The sequence below is a fragment of the Canis lupus genome, chromosome 34 (assembly GCF_011100685.1).
Source record: "Canis lupus familiaris isolate Mischka breed German Shepherd chromosome 34, alternate assembly UU_Cfam_GSD_1.0, whole genome shotgun sequence".
NCBI classification, from domain to species: Eukaryota; Metazoa; Chordata; class Mammalia; order Carnivora; family Canidae; genus Canis; species Canis lupus.
In genome coordinates, this window is record NC_049255.1 from 37054377 (window position 1) to 37073040 (window position 18664).

The 18664-nt window shown below is 45.7% G+C and overlaps 1 protein-coding gene across 1 annotated transcript in view; it reads right to left on the reverse strand.

The window, feature by feature from the left end:
- Positions 1-9295: 9295 nt before the first annotated feature.
- NCEH1 (neutral cholesterol ester hydrolase 1) overlaps positions 9296-18664 on the reverse strand; it is a 60156-nt gene continuing 50787 nt past the window's right edge. The window contains exons 4-5 of the mRNA XM_038583909.1: positions 15516-15687; positions 9296-13609 (exon numbers count right to left, since the gene is read on the reverse strand). Of these exons, the coding sequence (XP_038439837.1) occupies positions 12992-13609; positions 15516-15687 (790 nt within the window). The 3' untranslated portion in view covers positions 9296-12991. The remainder of the gene's footprint in view (positions 13610-15515; positions 15688-18664) is intronic.

Consider the following 18664-nt stretch of genomic DNA (forward strand, 5'->3'; position numbering starts at 1 on the left):
CATGTAGCAGACACGAACAGACATTTCTCCAAAGAAGACCTACAAGCGGCCAACAAGCACATGAGAAAATGCTCCGCATCACTCATCATCAGGAAACTACAAATCAAAACCACAATGAGATCCCACCTCACATCAGGGAGAATGGCTAAAATTAACAAGACAGGAAACAACAGATGTTGGAGAGGATGTGGAGAGAGGGGAGCCCTCGTGCACTGTGGGTGGGAATGGGACCTGGTGCAGCCACTCTGGAAAACTGTGTGGGGGCTCCTCAGAGTTAAACATAGACCTGCCCTACGACCCAGCAATTGCCCTGCTGGGGATTTACCCCAAAGATACAGATGCAGTGAAACGCCAGGACACCTGCACCCCAATGTTCATGCAGCAATGTCCACAATAGCCCAACTGTGGAAGGAGCCTCGGTGTCCATTGACAGATGATGGATAAAGAAGCTGTGGTCTATGTATGCAGTGGAATATTCCTCAGCCATTAGAAATGACGAATACCCACCATTTGCTTTGACGTGGATGGAACTGGAGGGTATGCTGCTGAGTGAAATAAGTCAATCGGAAAAGGACAATCATCATATGATTTCACTCATACGGGGAATATAAAAAATAGTGAAAGGGATTATAGGGGAAAGGAGAGAAAATGAATGAATAAAAATTAGAAAGACTCTGGGAAACACACATGGTTGTGGAAGAGGAGGAGGCTGGGCGGATGGTGTGCCTGGGTGACGGGCACTGAGGAGAGCCCGTGATGGGATGAGCACTGGGTGTCATACTATATGTTGGCAAGTTGAATTTTTAAAAAATAAAATGATTAAAGGCAAAAATAAAAACAATAAATAAAAAAACCACAGGCCCACAACGGGGGATAGTGTTGGTGGAACAAGCCTGGGTGGTCCCTCCGGTGGTGGTCACAGGTCTGGGGTGGAAGTGGTGGACACGGTAACAGAAGGTTCAAAAGAAAGAAAAAAGGAGCAAAGGGCTCCAGGGCTTAGCAGGAGAGAGCGAGGAGTGGGCAGGAAATGCAGTCACCCCGACGCCTGAGAGGAACCGTAAAAATCTGCCACAGAAGGAACAACGACCCACATCGGCTTGCACGGGAGCCCTTCTGGCCGGGGCGGCGTGGGGGGCGGACCTGGGCCTTCGCCACAGCTTGGTCCTTCCCTACATGGGCACACCCCGCGGATCGTGGTAGTGGTGCCAGGAATAAAAAATTAAGGGATTTTTAAGGAAAGGAAAGGAAAGAAAGGAAAGGAAAGGAAAGGAAAGGAAAGGAAAGGAAAGGAAAGGAAAGGAAAAGGAAAGAAAGAAAGGAAAGAAAGAAAGAAGAAAGAAAGAAAAAAGAAAGAAAGAAAAAGGAATGGAAGAAAGAGAAAGAAATGAAAGAAAGAAAGAAATTAAAGAAAAAGAAAGAAAAATAAAAGAAAGAAGAAAAAGAAAGAAAGAAAAATCAAGGAAAGAAAGAAAAGAAGGGTAAAGAAAGAAAGCAAAGCTAAGCGAAGCAAGAAGCCCAACCACCTTGTTCTCCCCCCACCTGGAGCGATGTATCTAGAACGAGCTCACGTTTGCTCACCTTCCAACCTTCAAAAATGTCCCCCCCACCCCCCGCTTTGGTCCTTTGTCCTTTGTTTATAAGCGAGTCCTGGGAGGTCCACGCGGGGCACCCGCGGCCCGGGTAGGAGCCCGCCCTGGGCTGCGGCTTAAAATGATGCTCTCGGTTTTCATCGGGCTTCATGAAATACGTGGTTCTGTGACAGTTCCTGTTGTATTTGCTTGAAAATATTTGAAGACATCATCCACGGGCACACGTAGGAATTTTCTTCTAGAATTCAGTGCTAGGGAAAGACCGCGGCCCCGAGACACTGGAATGGCTCCGGACCAGGCGGGAATCACTGGCCGGGGCCTTGGCTTTTTGTCTCAGCTGCTCAGGGTCAGAGCAGAAATTAACCAAAGCAACTGATTTCTTTCTTTCTCTCTCTTTCTTTCTTCCTCCCTTCCTCCCTCCCCTCCTTCCTCCCTCCCTCCCTCCTCCCTCCCTTCCAGTGTGCTCTCTGCCCGATGTGGGCCTTGAACTCACACCCTGAGCTGCAGGAGTCAGAGGCGCTACCCACCGAGCCAGCCTGGTGCCTAAGGCAGCCGCGGTGTCCGGCTGGCAGATTTCTGTTCTTTCCTTGGGCCACGAGCTCTACGTGACCACGTCATGGTGTATTTTGCTCCATGACAAGCCGCCTCAGGCATTTCTGGGGACTAAGCAAGGGGTCGGGGTGCTCCTGGCCGCGGCCGGGAGCCAGGCGCGGGGCCACAGTGCGGGCAGGTGCGGTCCTCCCCGGCCTGGAGCTGAGCGGCCGGGCCGTCGCCGGGGGCGCCTGCAGATGCCACTGGACGCCCTCGGAGGCCTCCGGGCTCTGCCGCACGCACCGTTTGCCAAGGCAGTTTCACCTCTAAGGATCCCCCCCGAGGCTGGGTGCCCCCCACCTGGAGCCGTTTGCAGGGGCCACAACAAAGGACGAAGGCCCCAAGCGGTCCCTCAAAAGTGCAGGGCCCCCCTTTTCGGTCAGCGTCTTTCCAGATGGTTGGCAACGATCCACCTTGAATAAAAACACGTAAGAGAAAACAGACACTCTGTGGCCAGGGAGGTGAGTCGTGCTTTGGCAAAGCATCCGTGCAAGTCCTTCTGCTTCGGGCCCCCGAGGTTTCCAGAGCGCCGTCCTGCTCCACCAGGTGCTCAGTGGGGATTTTGAAGTCTCTCCGCTTTCAAAACTACCCCCATTTGATTTATTCCGTTAGCAAACATAGCGTGGCTTTTTGTTTACCTCTGATAAGGATAAAACGTCGCAGAAGGCTACTGGGACATATTTTTTTTTTTTTTTTTTTTTAATTCCAGGGGAAACAGCGGCCTGGAGGCTGGTTAATGCCATCTGCTTTCCAGAGTGCCCTCTGCTGGCAATTGCCTTGAATTTAAAAATATTCTAGCCTAGGCTTCAGGGTTTCACTTGTTGACCAAATAAGTTTTTTTTTTTTTTTTTTTAATGCATTAGTAAAAGAAAACATTTGCAGGAACATGAAGACAAAACAAAACAGACATTTTATCTTAAGGATATAAATAAGCATATATATATATACATATTTAAAGTTTTTTAAAAATTTTTTAATGATAGTCACACAGAGAGAGAGAGAGAGAGAGAGAGAGAGAGGCAGAGACACAGGCAGAGGGAGAAGCAGGCTCCATGCACCGGGAGCCCGATGTGGGATTCGATCCTGGGTCTCCAAGATCGCGCCCTGGGCCAAAGGCAGGCGCTAAACCCCTGCGCCACCCAGGGATCCCTATATTTAAAGTTTTATGTATTTATTTGAGAGAGAGAGATGAGAGAGCACTAACAGGGAAGAGAGGGAGAAGCAGGCTCCCCATGGAGAAGGGAGTCCCATGTGGGGCTTGACCCCAGGTTCCTGGGGTCATGACCTGAGCCAAAGGCAGATGCTTAACCGACTGAGCCACCCAGGCGCCCCAACTCCCTTGTTTAAAGATTTTTCAATTCATTTGAGAGAGCGAGCGAGCAAATACATTAGATAGAACAGCATCAGGCCTAATTGCACGTGAGGAAGAGAATGCTGCTTTATATTGTTTTCAGTTGTGACAGCACTAGAGCATTTGCTCAGCAGAGATTTCTTGATGCTTATTCCGTGAGAGGCAGCGCGTCAGACCACCGGGGTGACCAAGGTGCTGCTGACACCCTCCGGCTCAAGGATCCCACAGCCTCGGGTGAGAGCCGCGAGGAGGTGCCGCGTGCCGTGAGTGCAATGTGAGGCCGAGGAGGAGGGACCCCGTCCCGAGGAGAGGGGTGCTGGGAGAGGCACCCTGGAGGAGGCGGGCAAAGAGAAGGCCGAAGAAAGGCAGAGGGAAGAGTCTTGGGAACCTCAGTGGGGAGTCCAGCATGGTGGGGAGTCCAGCTGGGGCCGGTGTGGCTCAGCGCGACATGCAGGGCTTGCCAAGAGATGCTGCTGTCCCCCAGCAGTTCTCCAACGTCTCGGTTTCGGGACCTTCCGTCCTTAACCATTATTGAGGACCCAGGGAGCCTTTGTTCACATGGACTCTATTTCTTGAGGTTCACCATATTCGGATGAAAACACGGTCATTCGTGTACTTCATTACGTGGTAAGCTTAAGCTCTGTTTTATGGAAAACAAAACACTAAATGTTCCAAACGCAAGGGAGTGAGAAGGTGGCACAGTGTTACGTCTTTGCGAACACTCTTTCACGTCCGGCCCGACGGGAGCCAGCTGGATTCTCAGGCCTGCCTCAACTCCCACCTGTTGACACGCCGCACGTCGAGGAGCAGCTGGGAAGCTCCACTCGTGAAAGGGAAACAGTGGTGAAGGCAAATAACATCACAGTGTTATTGTGGAAAAAAAAAAAGGTTTGATTCTGCACACCCCCGAGGGGCCCAGACCACGTTGGAGAGGGTGGCCGCGCGAGTCTGCAGGGGCAGGCCCACGAGGGAGCGCTGTGCAGGTCACATGAGGCGCCCTGAGCCTAACCAATGGCCTGAAGGACCTTAAGCTTGGAGCTAGAGCCGAGGGTCCAGGCCTGGAAGGAGGGCGATGGATTTTGCGTGTTTGAGACATGCCTACTTGAGATATGTGTATTTTTATATGAATATCTTCTAAATATTAGATATATACGTATTTTATCTGTAAATGTTTGGGAAGTAGAATTGAACGGACTTGGTGACCGACAAAGCTGAAGGACTAAGGACATAGAGACAACCCCCATGGTCCCAGGCTCGGCAGGACCCAGCGCAAGAAGGCCCAGATAAGGCCCTGCCGTGCAGGGGGAGAAGACACCCCAGGTATTCAGTGTGGGCCTTGCCGCCCGGGAGGGGCTATGGGATGGCCCAGGAGAGGCATTTAGGATGAGGGTGAAGGCGTGACCTGAAATCTTGTGCAAGGGCAGATTTACCATAAACCTTGAGCTTAGGGCCCCTCCCACGCGTGGGTCCCACTCAGGGAACTAGAGGGACCCCACTCACAGGTGCACAAGATTATCGCCTTTTTGTAAATATGCAGAGGTTAAAATACCTTCTAACTGCAGTTGGCTAGTGTCGGTGATTCCCCCGTTTCTCCATCACAAATTCCCTAGCTGTTGGATAATTAGAGGGGCTGCAGACATTTTGGGGGATCCAGTCAAAGGCAAATTGAGCCGGCGGTGCATTTAGCTTGGGGTTAGTGGGATAGATTTATGGGAACCGCAGCTTCTTCAGCTATGGGTGCCTCACCCAGTAGGGGAGAAACCTCCAGGAATGCCCCTGCTCCCCCGATGCGGCAGTGCGGGGCCAGATGTATTAAAATATGAACTATTGCACCAGCACCAGAAGTTCAAGGGGTAGCGGAGGGAAAGCAAGGTTGAGGATGTACGGGGCCAAGGGCGCCCGGGGGGCTCGGTCGGCTAAGCATCTGCCTTCGGCCCAGGTCACGACCCCGGGGGCCTGGGATCGAGGGGGGCTCCCCACCCAGCAGGAAGCCTGCTTCTCCCTCCGCCTCTGCTCCTCCCCCCACTCACACTCTCTGTCTGACTTTCAAACAAACAAATAAATAAATAAATAAAAATGTATGGGGCCAGAAGTAATCTATGGAAAGTTCTCCCCATCATCAGAGGTACCATTGATGTAGCAGAGGACTTTGTTCGTGTCAGTGACTTGCCGACATGAAAGTTCTCTCCAGGCACGAATTCTGGTGCATTAAACATGAGTTTAATTCTTTGTCACTCCTTCTGGGAGGCAGTGGCTCTGTCTCCCTGCCCCCCCCCCACCCCCGAGCCCGGGCTATTCCTGTGACTGGCTCTGACCAATGGAGGGCACACCCGAGAATGATGTGGGCCACCCCCAAACCCGGGTCTTAGGAGCCACGAAGCTCCCCACCTTTGCCCACTCAGAATGCTCCATCATGGGATCCAGATGCCAAGCTTCTAGAAATCCAATCCAGCAGGAAAGGCCGTGCGCAGAAGCCAGCCCCCCAGCTAACGGCCAGCAACAACTGCCAGGTGCGTCGTGAGCCATCGTGACCCCGGCCCCGGGGAGCGCTCTCTGACTACAGCCCTGCTCAGCTCTGCATTTATTTTATTTTTTTAAAAAAGATTTTATTTATTTATTTGACAGAGAGAGAGAGCGAGCACAAGCAGGGCGCGTGGCTGGCAGAGGCTGAGCGAGAAGCAGGCTCCCCGCAGAGCAGGGCCCGATGTGGGGCTCGATCCCAGGACCCTGGGGTCCCAAGCAGAGCTGAAGGCGGCCACTTAACCTCCTGGGCCCCATCCACACTGCATTTAGCAGATGGCCCACCAGGTTAAGCTTAGTCAACCCAGAATCCTGCAGCAACAAATGGCCAGTGTTTTAAATGACCAGTTTCGGCCTAATCCGTTCCTCAGCAATAGAAAACCCTAAGAGTAGTTCGGTGTTTGGAGCAGAAGGAAAATAAAATGGAGATAAAGGGTGAAAAATAGGACAAACTTGACACTCATGGTAGAGCTAAGACCAAGGAGCGAGTGGTCCAGGGAGAGCAAAAGGCCCAGGGGAAGGGGAGGTGCTCTGACCTGGCCTCCGAGGCCATCAGGAGTCCATCAAGGACCCAGACTGAGGTTCTGGCTTGTGTAGGAGACGGGGAGCGTCATTCTGTGAGAATGCTAGAAATGCAGTCAGCAGGGCTGGCATGCTACTTAGCCCAGTAAATGCTTCATCTTACAGAAGAAAACTTAAACTAAGTTGAGTCTGGGCCAAGCAAATACATAGTATTTATTGCATGATTTTTGAAGTTTTAAATTTTTTCCAGTAATCTCTGCACCCAATGTGGGGCTCAAACCCACAACTCCGAGATCAGGAGTCGCATGCTCTTCCAGCTGAGCCGGCCAGGTGCTCCTATCCCATGAACTAAACGGAATAAAGAAGGGCGGCTGGGTGGCTCAGGTCGTGACCCCGGGGTCCTGGGATCGAGTCCTGCATCGGGCTCACCTCAGGGAGCCTGCTTCTCCCTCTGCCTGTGTCTCTGCCTCTGTGGGTCTCTCATAAATAAATAAAATCTTTTAAAAAAAATAAAAATAAATGGAATAAAGAACATAGAATTTGATTCCCTATTAAAAAAAATATAATGAGACCAGAAAGATGACAATATCCTGAAAGTGATAGGATTGCTTTAACTGGTTAAAATTACTCAAGTTCTTAAATTGACTTCCATGGAACACCTTGTGAAATGTGTTATATAGATCATCCTTTTAGGGCAGTTTTATTTAGCACAGTAATAGCCTCGATCGATATCTGTTAAGAAAAATACAGGAAGGACTCGAGCTCTGGAAGGAAGGAAAAAAAAATAAAACCTTCACCTCATCTGTATGATAGAACGTCTGGATGTCTGGGGTCCAGGAGGTCAAGACACAATTCTTGGGATGTTTTTAGTGCAAGAAAAAAAAAAAAAAAGGTGATTTTAGTAAAGCATGTGGACAGGACCCATGGGCAGGTAACTGATTCTAGAACCTTCAATGAGGGCGGGGGGTTAAGGACAGTGTATGTGTTTGAGGAACTTGGAAGCAAGGTTTTCCGGACCCTGAGGGGCTAGCTGTGGTCAAGACAAGGTCATCTACTACTGTCTAGTAAAACCTTAGTTGTAAGACCCCTCAGATGTCGATCAGTGGGCCGTACGTTAGGAAGATGATGGCTAAACATATATATTGGGGGAGGAGGGGAGGGAGAAACGAAGTTTCCAAAATGGATTTTTATATGTCAAAGCACACTGACAGGATCCTGGAGGTCAGGCTATTGTCAAGCTAAGGTCGTCTCTCAACTCAGGCGATGTATTAACATTGAGGCAGTTGAGTTCCTGGAGGAAGGTCACCCTGCCTGTCTTAAGGACTTGTCAATGGGCTGCAAAGGAAATTTATTTTTTCCCCTCCATTTCTTTTGCTTTTGTTGTCCCCATCATTATCCATTCACTCAAAAACATTTTTTTTTCTGCTTTAAAACTCAGTAGTTAAAAACAGGTATGAAATTACTTTGAACTATTTCATTTTTCTTGGAAGCGTTGTTTTTAAGATGGTGATTTTAGTTTAGTTTCTGATATTTGTCATAAGCTTCATTCGCTTCTAAAAGAAACACATGAAAAATCATAACCAAAGTCTTATAAGCTCAAAAAAAAAAAAAAAAAAAAAAAAAAAAAAAAAAAAAAAACAAAGTCTTATAAGCTCAATTTTTCTCATTTAGGATATACTTATTAGAAAACATGCTTTGAGGGGTGCTTGGGTGGCTCAGTTGGTTGAGCATCCAACTCTTGATGTCTGCTCAGGTCATGATCTGAGTGGTGAGATTGAGTCCCGCATCGCGCTCTGCTAGCCTGCTTGGGATTCTCTCTCTCTCTTTCCCTCTGCCCCTCTCCTGACCCCTCTCTTTCCCTCTCTGAAAATACAAAAACCACACATTTTGATAGTCCACTATGTGCTCTGTTGTAAATGCTGAGGAAACAGGAAGACACAAAACGACATCTCTGCCTTCATCGAGCTTATATTTAAATATAAATGTAAAGGGAAAACAGGGGCACCTGGAGGGGCTCAGTGGTTGAGCCTCTGCCTTTGGCTCAGATCGTGATTCCAAGGTCCTGGGATCGAGTCCCACGTCGGGCTCCCTGCATGGAGCCTGCTTCTCCCTCTGCCTGTGTCTCTGCCTCTCTCTCTCTGTGTCTCTCATGAATAAATAAGTAAAATCTTCAAAAAAATAAATAAATATGGGGAAAACAGAAAACAAACACATAATCAAATAGCGAGAATTGCAGAAGGAGAAGTGAGATGGCAAATAGCAGCAATAAACAGCAACCAAAGGGGGCTGAAGAAAGCCTGGTGACTGGAGGCGCTGGGTCTAGTTTGGGCAGACAGTCTCTCCAGACGGTGGGGCCCTCAATCTCTGCCTTTCAAACAAGACACAGGATGTCACCAGACTTTCTAATGACCAAGATGCTGGTTTTATTATTTTATTTTATTTTATTTTATTTTATTTTATTTTATTTTATTTTATTTATTTATTTATTTATTCATTTATTTATTTATTCATTTATTTATTTTAAGATGCTGGTTTTAAAGTGACAGGGCTACACAGCTTACGTATGCCTAGAAATTATATTTACGTCTCCAGTCTCTGAGATTTGGGGACTCTGGTACTGATAGCAATATCTTCTAGATGTTTGCATACAGGATCTACTGGGAAATAGGAGATGTTATGACACGGGGGATTAAAAAAAAAAAGACGACAGTCACAAGAGAAACAATATTAAAACACACGCAGCACATCTTTAATGCTCCAAAGGAGAATTGTGGGAAATGTTAGTGGGTCTCTCCAATGAAATACAGCCATACACCAGAGATGTTGTTGGGGAAGGTGAAGGAAACTATAATTGAGTAGAAAAATACAACTTACACACACGTATGTGACCATTTAGAACCAATATGAGCAATTCTCTTTGCAAAACATTTTTAAATATTCCTATAACATTGATAGAAACTAAACGTAATAAACTCAAGTGTGAAATTGTTAGATTTGCTTGTAATGTCAGGGTCATTTTGAAAATTGCCTCCAGTGATATTGGTACTTCCGTGTCTGAACTATTTCAAATCCAAAGTCTTTATTTACACTAGGATCATCCCTTTCTAATAGGTGTATTGACAGTCCCAAAATAGCCTCAGGGCCAGCCTCACTTTTACACAGACTCTAGCCAGTCCAAGGCGGGTTGTCCCAATATGTGCAGCACATACTGTCTCCAGACTTGAAATGCATGTCACCAAGGAGGCCACTGAACTACCCGTAGGTGACTGAGAGACGCTGGAGGACACCAGGGGGGCAGGGCTGTGGGTAGGGATCTGAGATACAGAGAGAGAGCTGGGAACCAGGAAAAGAGACGAGAAGAAGTGGAAGAGGCACATTCCCAGATGGAGCCACTTTATTTCTAAACTTGAGTTGAAACAGATACAGACTTTCCTACCTCCACCTTGGATTTTCGTCTTATAAAATAGATTTGCTACCAAAATCCTTCATAAAATCTGCCTTCCTCTTGGCAGTAGGGAAATAAGCAAAGAGTCAAAGGTTAAAAGGTCATGCATAAAATATCATAGCCACCAAGATAATTATACAATAGTCTTAAATTCTTCACAAACCAATGATAAAACATTAAGACTAATTTACATTCCACTATAGTTGCAGCACGTTAAGATATTTTCTTCATATATTTATGTTCATGTTTCACAAACAATAATATTACAAAAAGACTATCAACTTTTTTCATAAAATAGGAAAACAACAAAGCCATCATACTATGAAATCAACCTGCAGGGCACACACTTTTTAATATGAGAACACAAAATAAAAGGAAGCTAATTCACCCCGAACTAAAGTATCTTCACCACAAACTCTGTAGGCTTCCCAAAGGAGTTCTCAGCACTCAGATTCAGGGTTGGTTTAACCACTCTTGGACCTGCTGGTTTGTGTGTATCCTGATTCCAACTGTTACTATTCCAGGGAGAATTTCAAGAAAGAACTTCAAGCAAGGTCTGAAGTCGGATCCAGAGCACGTTATTAGACAATTTATTCATACACGTAAGAGCTTTAATGAAAGGCAAGTGTTTCATTAGAAACAGTGGTGGCCCCTTTCTCTTTCACTCCCTTTTCATCCAAGAGAATCCTTTAAAGATCGAGATTCATGTACTGTCTGTGATTACTATAGCATTTGGGATCTTAAATCTGGGGGGCAATATACCATTTTAAGAAACTCTGTGCATGTATATTTTCTTTGCTTTCTAGAGGTAGATAACCTCAAACTAAGGCCTGAACACTGGTCCCTTCAAATGGTGTAAAAATTCCCACTAGGATTAAATGAGGAGAGTAGCCGTCAAAGAGGAAGAACTAAAATCTCGGGTTCTTTTTTTTTTTTTTAGGAAAAAAAAATCTTTGATGATGTTTGTGTCTATGTACATGGAAAAATGACCCACAAACCACACCCCCCAAAACAAAAAGGCAAAACGCTGTAGAAGAAGCCAATACAGTTTGCCAGTCTGACAAAATGGTTGGAATTTACAGTTGGAAGACACTAGATTAAGCAATTCAAATGGCTGATTTTAGAGGAAAGGGAAAAGCAGCCCAAGAGAGGGTAAATCACTTGTTTCCAACATTAGCACGTTGATCCGCATGATTATTTGTTATACACACACAGGCACACACACAGACACACATCGTTGCATTTACTGCTCTTTTGTACGTACAATTCTACTGGCTTGTGCAATAAATGAAAAATACAGGTGCATGTTTTCTTTTATTTCACTGCAGAGGTGGCGAGTGCCAATCTTTCAAGTGAGTGAAAAGGTTCCCCTTCCTCTCCACCGACTATCCTGACCTGGCCGTCCTGCTGCCCTCTCAAGTCCCCGCAAAGGGCAGGGTGGGGGCAGTAGTAAGAGTGGCAGGAAGGAGGGCAGAGGCACTCAAACCGGAATTAGAGTTCCTTGCTTTGCCAAAGATGTTCCCACTGGCAGTGAAGGCTTTACATGAAGTCAAGCTTGGGCTTCTAACCAGGCTGGAAGGAGATAAAAAGAGGTGACGGCACCGGGCGCCCACGTAGGCTTCACCCAGGGGACTACGAGCTAGCGTTGTTCTGACCACACAGGGCAGAAATGAGCAGTGTGGGTCCTACCTAAGTTATTGAACTATAAACTCAGACAACTTTGCTAGGTATAGCCACAGTTTCTAATTATTCTAATTTGTGACGGCGTAGAAACATCAAAATAGTTAAGCCTGACGTGTAGTAACATGAATAGCTACTTCACCTCTTTCCGTAACATTACACGTGGATATAATTCTAAGGTAGTTTTTTAAAAATAGCATTATTTTTAATGTTCGTTATAGACGTTATTCTGAAAAATCTTAAGTCTAGCTGCATATATTAACATTAAATAACTTAAAAAAATAAACCATACATTATATATACCAAAATAGCCCCATTTTAAAGCCATGTAAGTGGAAAAATTGAGTTTTCAAGAATAAACTAGACCCTCTTAAGGTATCTTTCATCATTTCAATATTAAACGTATCTTCTTTTCTGACTATGCGAAATATATTACACACTGCTCTTGGTAACTTATGTCAGAAGTGCTCATTAAGAAAATAAATAGGTTGGTTCATTTGTCTGTTTTTACTTGTTCTGTGATGGAAAATCTATCCTAAATCTACATAAATTTGCTCCCAGAAGATCTCCCCCACGGAGACAATATAACCAAAAAGAACTTAACAACGTACAGATATCCAGGACATACGACTTTATATTTTCTAATAATAGTGGTAGAGAGTAACTTTCAAGTATTATTATAATCCAACTGGAGCTGGAGACAGCTATCCCATAAAATTAACGCTCTACGGGAAGAAAGTCATTTGAGAAACTCGTCCCTTCTAGAACGCCTTTGCCAAAATTCCCATAGGAAACAAAACCATCTATCCATAAAGAACAGAGGGCACTTGGTACCCAGCACTGACCTTCACGTGCACACAAGGAACACTGCTCTGAATTTAAAATAAACCCTAGCAAGTGGAAGAAGAGCCCACATTTGCTTTACTCACTAAAGGTCACTGTGTCACCCACAGCTGGAAGAATTTCTTCTAGAAAGAATTTCTGGATGAAGACAGAACCCAAAGCTATTTGGGCTCCTGGTCCGGCTTTCTGCAGCCATGAGTGTTGGTAGTAGTTTGGCTAAAACCACAAGAGCAGAGAGCCTGGCCCACTTTGAGAACCAGATTCAGACATTTTGCACTCACGTTAGTCAAATGCAATTTCGAAAATTAAATTCATGTAAAGTATGTGAAGAACAGAGATCCCGTGACTCACAAGTAACAAGGAGAAATCAGTCAACTAAAAAGTGCATCTCTTTCCAAAGCAGGTGCAGGAGGTCAAGAGGGGCTCAAGCATTCTAGAAATTTCACCCTTTCACAGGTTTTGATCCAGCCACTTGATGTAACTATTCCTAGTCCGGATTCCCACGTCGAAGTTGGTGGGCCAGCTGGTGAAGATCATGCACCCGTGGAAGCCATCCTCGAAGTGATCCAGGGTCACCTCCACGCCTGCACTCTCCAGACGCTTGGCATACATGATCCCATCGTCTCTCAGGACGTCGTGCTCACACGTCAGGATGTAGGTCTTTGGGAGGTGCTGCAGGACTTTCTGGTCTGCGATGAGCGGGGCTGAGCGGGCATCCAGCAGCTGAGGGATCTCCCGCACGATCCTGGCGTTGCCGGTGGTCTGCACGACGGGCTTGTAGTCCTTCGTGAGAGATGGAGGCAAGAGGGACGTCCAGTTCAGACGGGCCCTGAGGGCAACAGCCTCTTCCACGTCAAGTGAAGTGTGGTTGTTAACCACCATTGCCTGGACAAAGTCATAGTTGCCTTTGAAGTAGTCCACCCAGTACTTCACCATGACGTAACGGGGCAGGATTGGGGTGTTCACATTTTGCTGATAAGAGGGTGTGTTAAAGTCTAAAGCTTGAAGGACTGGATAGATCAAAGCTTGCACTTTGAGCTTGTCTTTGAGGTTGGCATCCTGAGTAAACTGGACAAGAGGAAGCAAACACAAGATCTCTTTTCGCTTGGCTCCTTTTACAGAAAACCACACCTGGCAAAGTAGCTGAATGCATCACTTTGACACAGTCAAAGGGGTAGACGTACCAAGTTTCCACCAGCACTGGTATTAAGTAATGTGGTCTAAAAAATAAAACTTCCCCACCGCCCACCACCACCCTCTGCCCTCACCTCCTTGATCAAGCTGCTGGCTATTTACTAAGCAAGGTATGATGTGTGAGCGAACACTGCAAACGCATGTGATTTCTTAGGTCCTGAAACCCCCATCCGCACTTCACTTGTATCTATTCTTGGGCATTAGCACACCTTGCTGGGTTCTATGGATGCATGATGCGTGAGCCTTATTCTGTTCAGTGTTCTCCGCAAGGCCCACCAAGGCGATGGCTTCCTGGGGAGAAACAAACTGGTCTGATCCTTCCAGAGGGGAAGGGTAGGAAGAGCTACCCGAACAGGATGATGGGACTCCCAAGTGTCGGGGTGGGACCTCAGGATTTCTCCTCTGATGGGTCAGAGAGACAGAATGTGAGTGGCGCCACAACATGCCCTCCAGTCTCCTTAATGAGAACGTGCCCCAGAGTTGAGGTTGAAACGGGAACGTGGATGTGCCCTCTAACTGAGCAGATCTCAACCCCACCGCCCCCCTCCCGTGCCTCCGTAAAATGTGAACACGCTGCCTCACTTAGTAGTTCTAGTGGCTAAAATGATACGTATTTCCGGGTAACATCTGAAAGCAGCTAACTAGGTCGCTGTGTCTGTAGGCAACTCAACAACCATCAAGGTCACTCGAGCCATACAATTCCGCTTCAGGTCGGAGTTTAGAACTCGCATCCCCGGGGAAGAGGTAACTACCCGGTCAAAGCAGAAGGGAATGATCAGGGAACAGTACTATTAGCACGTGCCAAGAACGGCAGATACATCATTTCACTAGGTCCTGGCAACAGCCCTGAAGTCAGATGGCATTATCCTCATCTTCCTGAGGCGTAGACACCTTAAGGCGTCCGCCCAAAGCGCTGTAGCTCTCAAAGCAGGGGGACTGGATTCCATCCCACTAGGTCAAATTTTAAAGCCCACGATGCTCTCCGTACTACAGCGGGTCTCTCTTCTCCCCACATCTGGATACATGCACAACACACCTGCCAAGGCCAAAGTTCTTTACATACAGCAAAGGGGAAGAAACTGAGGTGCACCACCGATAAAAAGGTTGGATCTATTTGAGACGCCCAGAAGAAATTTGGAGCTGAGGGGACAGAGAAGCTCTTCTAAACCTATTCCATCCATCAGAAGAAGAAAATGTACTTATCTTTGAATTTACACAGCTGCCCAGAACCCTGGGTGCTCTTAGAGCTAGGTAGTTTTCAAAGAATTTAGCCAGGTAAGCTCAGATGAATTTGTATTATAACATTCGAAGTTATAATTTTTAATTTAATTTTAATTTAAAATTTTTTTCCTTTTCTATTAAAGAGTGAAAAAAAAAAAAACCTTTGGGAAACACTTAGCTTTTTCAATTTGACTCAAGCTCTAAGGAAACAATTTGAGCAAAAACAAAAAAACAAAAAAACAACAAAAAAAACAAATTGCAAGTCCGCCATGGAAAAGGAGCCAGGGATACTTGATTTCTATGCATATCCCTGAGGAGCAAGACAGCCCTATAAAATGTTAGCCCTTCTTTCGTATTAACTGTAACCAGAGCCTTTCCAAGGACTGAGAGGTGACCCCTCTTCCTACTTCAGAAAAATCGGAGAACTCTGCAAGGGCAGGCCTCTGGATGATTTGGCCCCGACCCACCAGCCCACCTGCTAGGCCTTTGCCATACTTAGTGGGGAATGTGTTTTGTTGGTCAGCAGGACCCCAGCAAGCGCCTCAGGGCAATCTGTTACCTGCTGGCCCAGGGCAGCGGCCAAATTCCCACCAGCGCTGTCACCAGAGATGCCGATCCGGCCTGGGTCAACCGAATACTTGTGTAAGACTTCCGGCTGCAGAAAATACTTCGTGGCGCGTACGACATCGTGGATCTGTGCGGGAAAATAAACCTTTGGGACGAGCCTGTACCTGCGAAGACAAAAGTTGTATTCATTTAAGGACCTCACCAAGTCTTTAAGGGCCATTTAAAGCTTAAGGGGAAACTGATTCTTTTTTTTTTTTAATTTTTTTTTTATTTATGATAGTCACACAGAGAGAGAGAGAAGAGAGAGAGAGAGAGAGAGAGAGAGACAGAGAGGCAGAGACACAGGCAGAGGGAGAAGCAGGCTCCATGCACCGGGAGCCCGACGTGGGATTCGATCCCGGGTCTCCAGGATCGCGCCCTGGGCCAAAGGCAGGCGCCAAACTGCTGAGCCACCCAGGGATCCCGAAACTGATTCTTTTGACACAGAAATAAACAAATAAGGAATTAAAATAGATATAAAGGGGCGTCTGGTTGGCTCAGTTGGTAGAGCATAGACTCTTGATCTCAGGGTTGTGAGTTCAAGCCCCACATTGGCCATAAAGTGTACTCTAAAAAATAATGATAACAAAATAAATACAAAAATTATGATAAAGATAAAAAATAAATACAAAATAATGATAAAAATGATTAAAAAATAAATACAAAAATGAACCATTCATTTTCTTGCAAATCAGATGTGATGATTTTGTATTACCAATAATCCTCCCCCTCCCGACATTTTTTTTTTAAATTATGAGCCACCAAACAAAACAAACACCTAGACCACCACCAATGGAAAAGCAAAACATCAAAGTTTTAAAGGTGGGTGTTGATCATTAAGATACAGGTAGAACCACAATAGATTTTGGAATTTTATTTTGGGAAGTCAGTGTTCAATTCACAACACCGATGGGTTAGAAGGTGACCTGGCAACATTAACCACTTCATTGGTCTCATGTTTAATGACTCCATGTGGTATCCTTCACGATTTACTTGAGAAATACAGCAAAATTATGCTTCGACGAAGAGGGCATGCCAGCCTGACATTAAACCCAGCCAATGAATTCACTCCCTGGGAGGCTGGAACCGAAAGGCTAGTTATCAACCTGCAAAAAAGGAAGCCAAGTCTGCCAGACGGCCCAGGATAGGCCTTCGGGGGCACTTCTGAGGCTTCTTCTATCCCCCTGCTTGGTCATTATCAGGGTCCTTCTGGGGATCCTACTCTGTACACTTTGTAGGATTCCTGTCCCACCCATAATATCATCTTACAAGTCCATATTTGATGGTAGCCTGGGCCTGGAGGGTCTTCTCAATCTCCTCCTTCTTTCTTTATTAATTCTCACTTCAAGCCTTACTCAACGGTTTGGCCTTCTCCAAGTAGACATCCTTGACTAAAACTCCACTTGTTTCCAGGGCTGAGCTGGGTACCACTCCTTGATACTCCTACGTGCTGGGGTATATTACTGGTCTTTTCGCCTCCTCTTAAAACAATGTCTTTATGTATTTCCTCTAAACAGCATGACCTCTGATATCAGGACTGTGTTTTCTTTGTCATGGTGTTCCCAGCATCCATCAATGGATCAATAAGCATCCACCCAGTAAACCCTTTGTGACATACCTTCCTTTTGCAGACAAAAGAAATTGAGGCACCTAAAAGCTACTTCATTTGTTAAATAAGTCAAACACAGATAAAAAAACAAGGGGAGATGGAAACTGATTACTTAATTAAAATCTAATAATAGGGATCCCTGGGTGGCACAGCGGTTTGGCGCCTGCCTTTGGCCCAGGGCGCGATCCTGGAGACCCGGCATCAAATCCCACATCGGGCTCCCAGTGCATGGAGCCTGCTTCTCCCTCTGCCTGTGTCTCTGCCTCTCTCTCTCTCTCTCTGTGTGACTATCATAAATGAATAATAAAAAATAAAATAAAATAAAATCTAATGATAATATTAAGAACTCAGGTCTTTTAATTTCCATTTTATAATGAACATATTTATTCTCAGAAACCAATTTTCCCCCGTCTAAAATACAGCTAGCATGACTGTCTTAACACTCAGGGCAGATACAATCAAATGGACAAATATTTGTGACCTACTCAGAAGTAGTGAACATTGATGTGGTGACTCAAGAATTGCATTTTGGAAATTCTAAATGTGATTCAAAAAAAAAAAAAAAAGATTCCCTTAGTAAATTGGCTTATAACAGACAAAATAATTTTTTTCATTTCGTTTTTTATTTTTCCGTCGGTGGATCAATATATCACCCAAAATGGTTTTTTTTCCTCCCTTGAATTTCATTATGTCCCAAAGCAGCTGCTAAACTAGGGTTGGTTAAGGAGCGAGAGGAGTAGGAGTACGCCGTTTTGTCCACTAGATGGCGCCGTCTCTCACAATTCCAATTACCCCCAGTTTTAGGACAAGATCTCAATTTTTGAACTTTCAGTTTCACCAAACTGAAGCTGATTTTTTAAATTTTTTTTAAGAGAAGAGGAGAGAGAGGAGGGAGGGGCCGACAGAGAGAGAGAGAGAGAGAGAATCTTAAGCAGGCTCCTCACCCAGTGTGGAGCCCTAGGCCAGGCTCCTCTAGCTTACGACCTGAGCCAAAATCTGGAGGCCTGGGCTCAACCCACTGAGCCACCGAGCACCCCTTACCACGCTGCATTCTTAATTCTTTCAATGAAATAAAGACAAATGCACTTTGTGACCCACGTAGTGAGAATAAAGGCTATTTTGTCTCAGCAACATGCCACACTGCATGATAAACTGTTCCCCTGGGACACAGGTAGGAACTGAATCTTTGGATATTGTTTCCCAAAAGGCCTTAGTGACTTGGAATCAAGAGAAATTTGTAATCTTAAAAAAACAAAAACAAAAACAAACAAAAAAACCTTGCGACTGCCTCAGTCGTATCCGTTGATTAACAGTCGGCTCAGATAACAAAGTAAACATCCTTAAAAGAAAAAACAAACAGGTCATAATAGAGCCTTCCCGGTGCCACTAAAGATCTGCCTTCTAATCGCTCCTATCTTAGTTCAAGCTGGACACTTTCTCTAGTTTGATTCCGTAAGAAGACACTATTTTCACAGATTGGAAAATACAGTGAA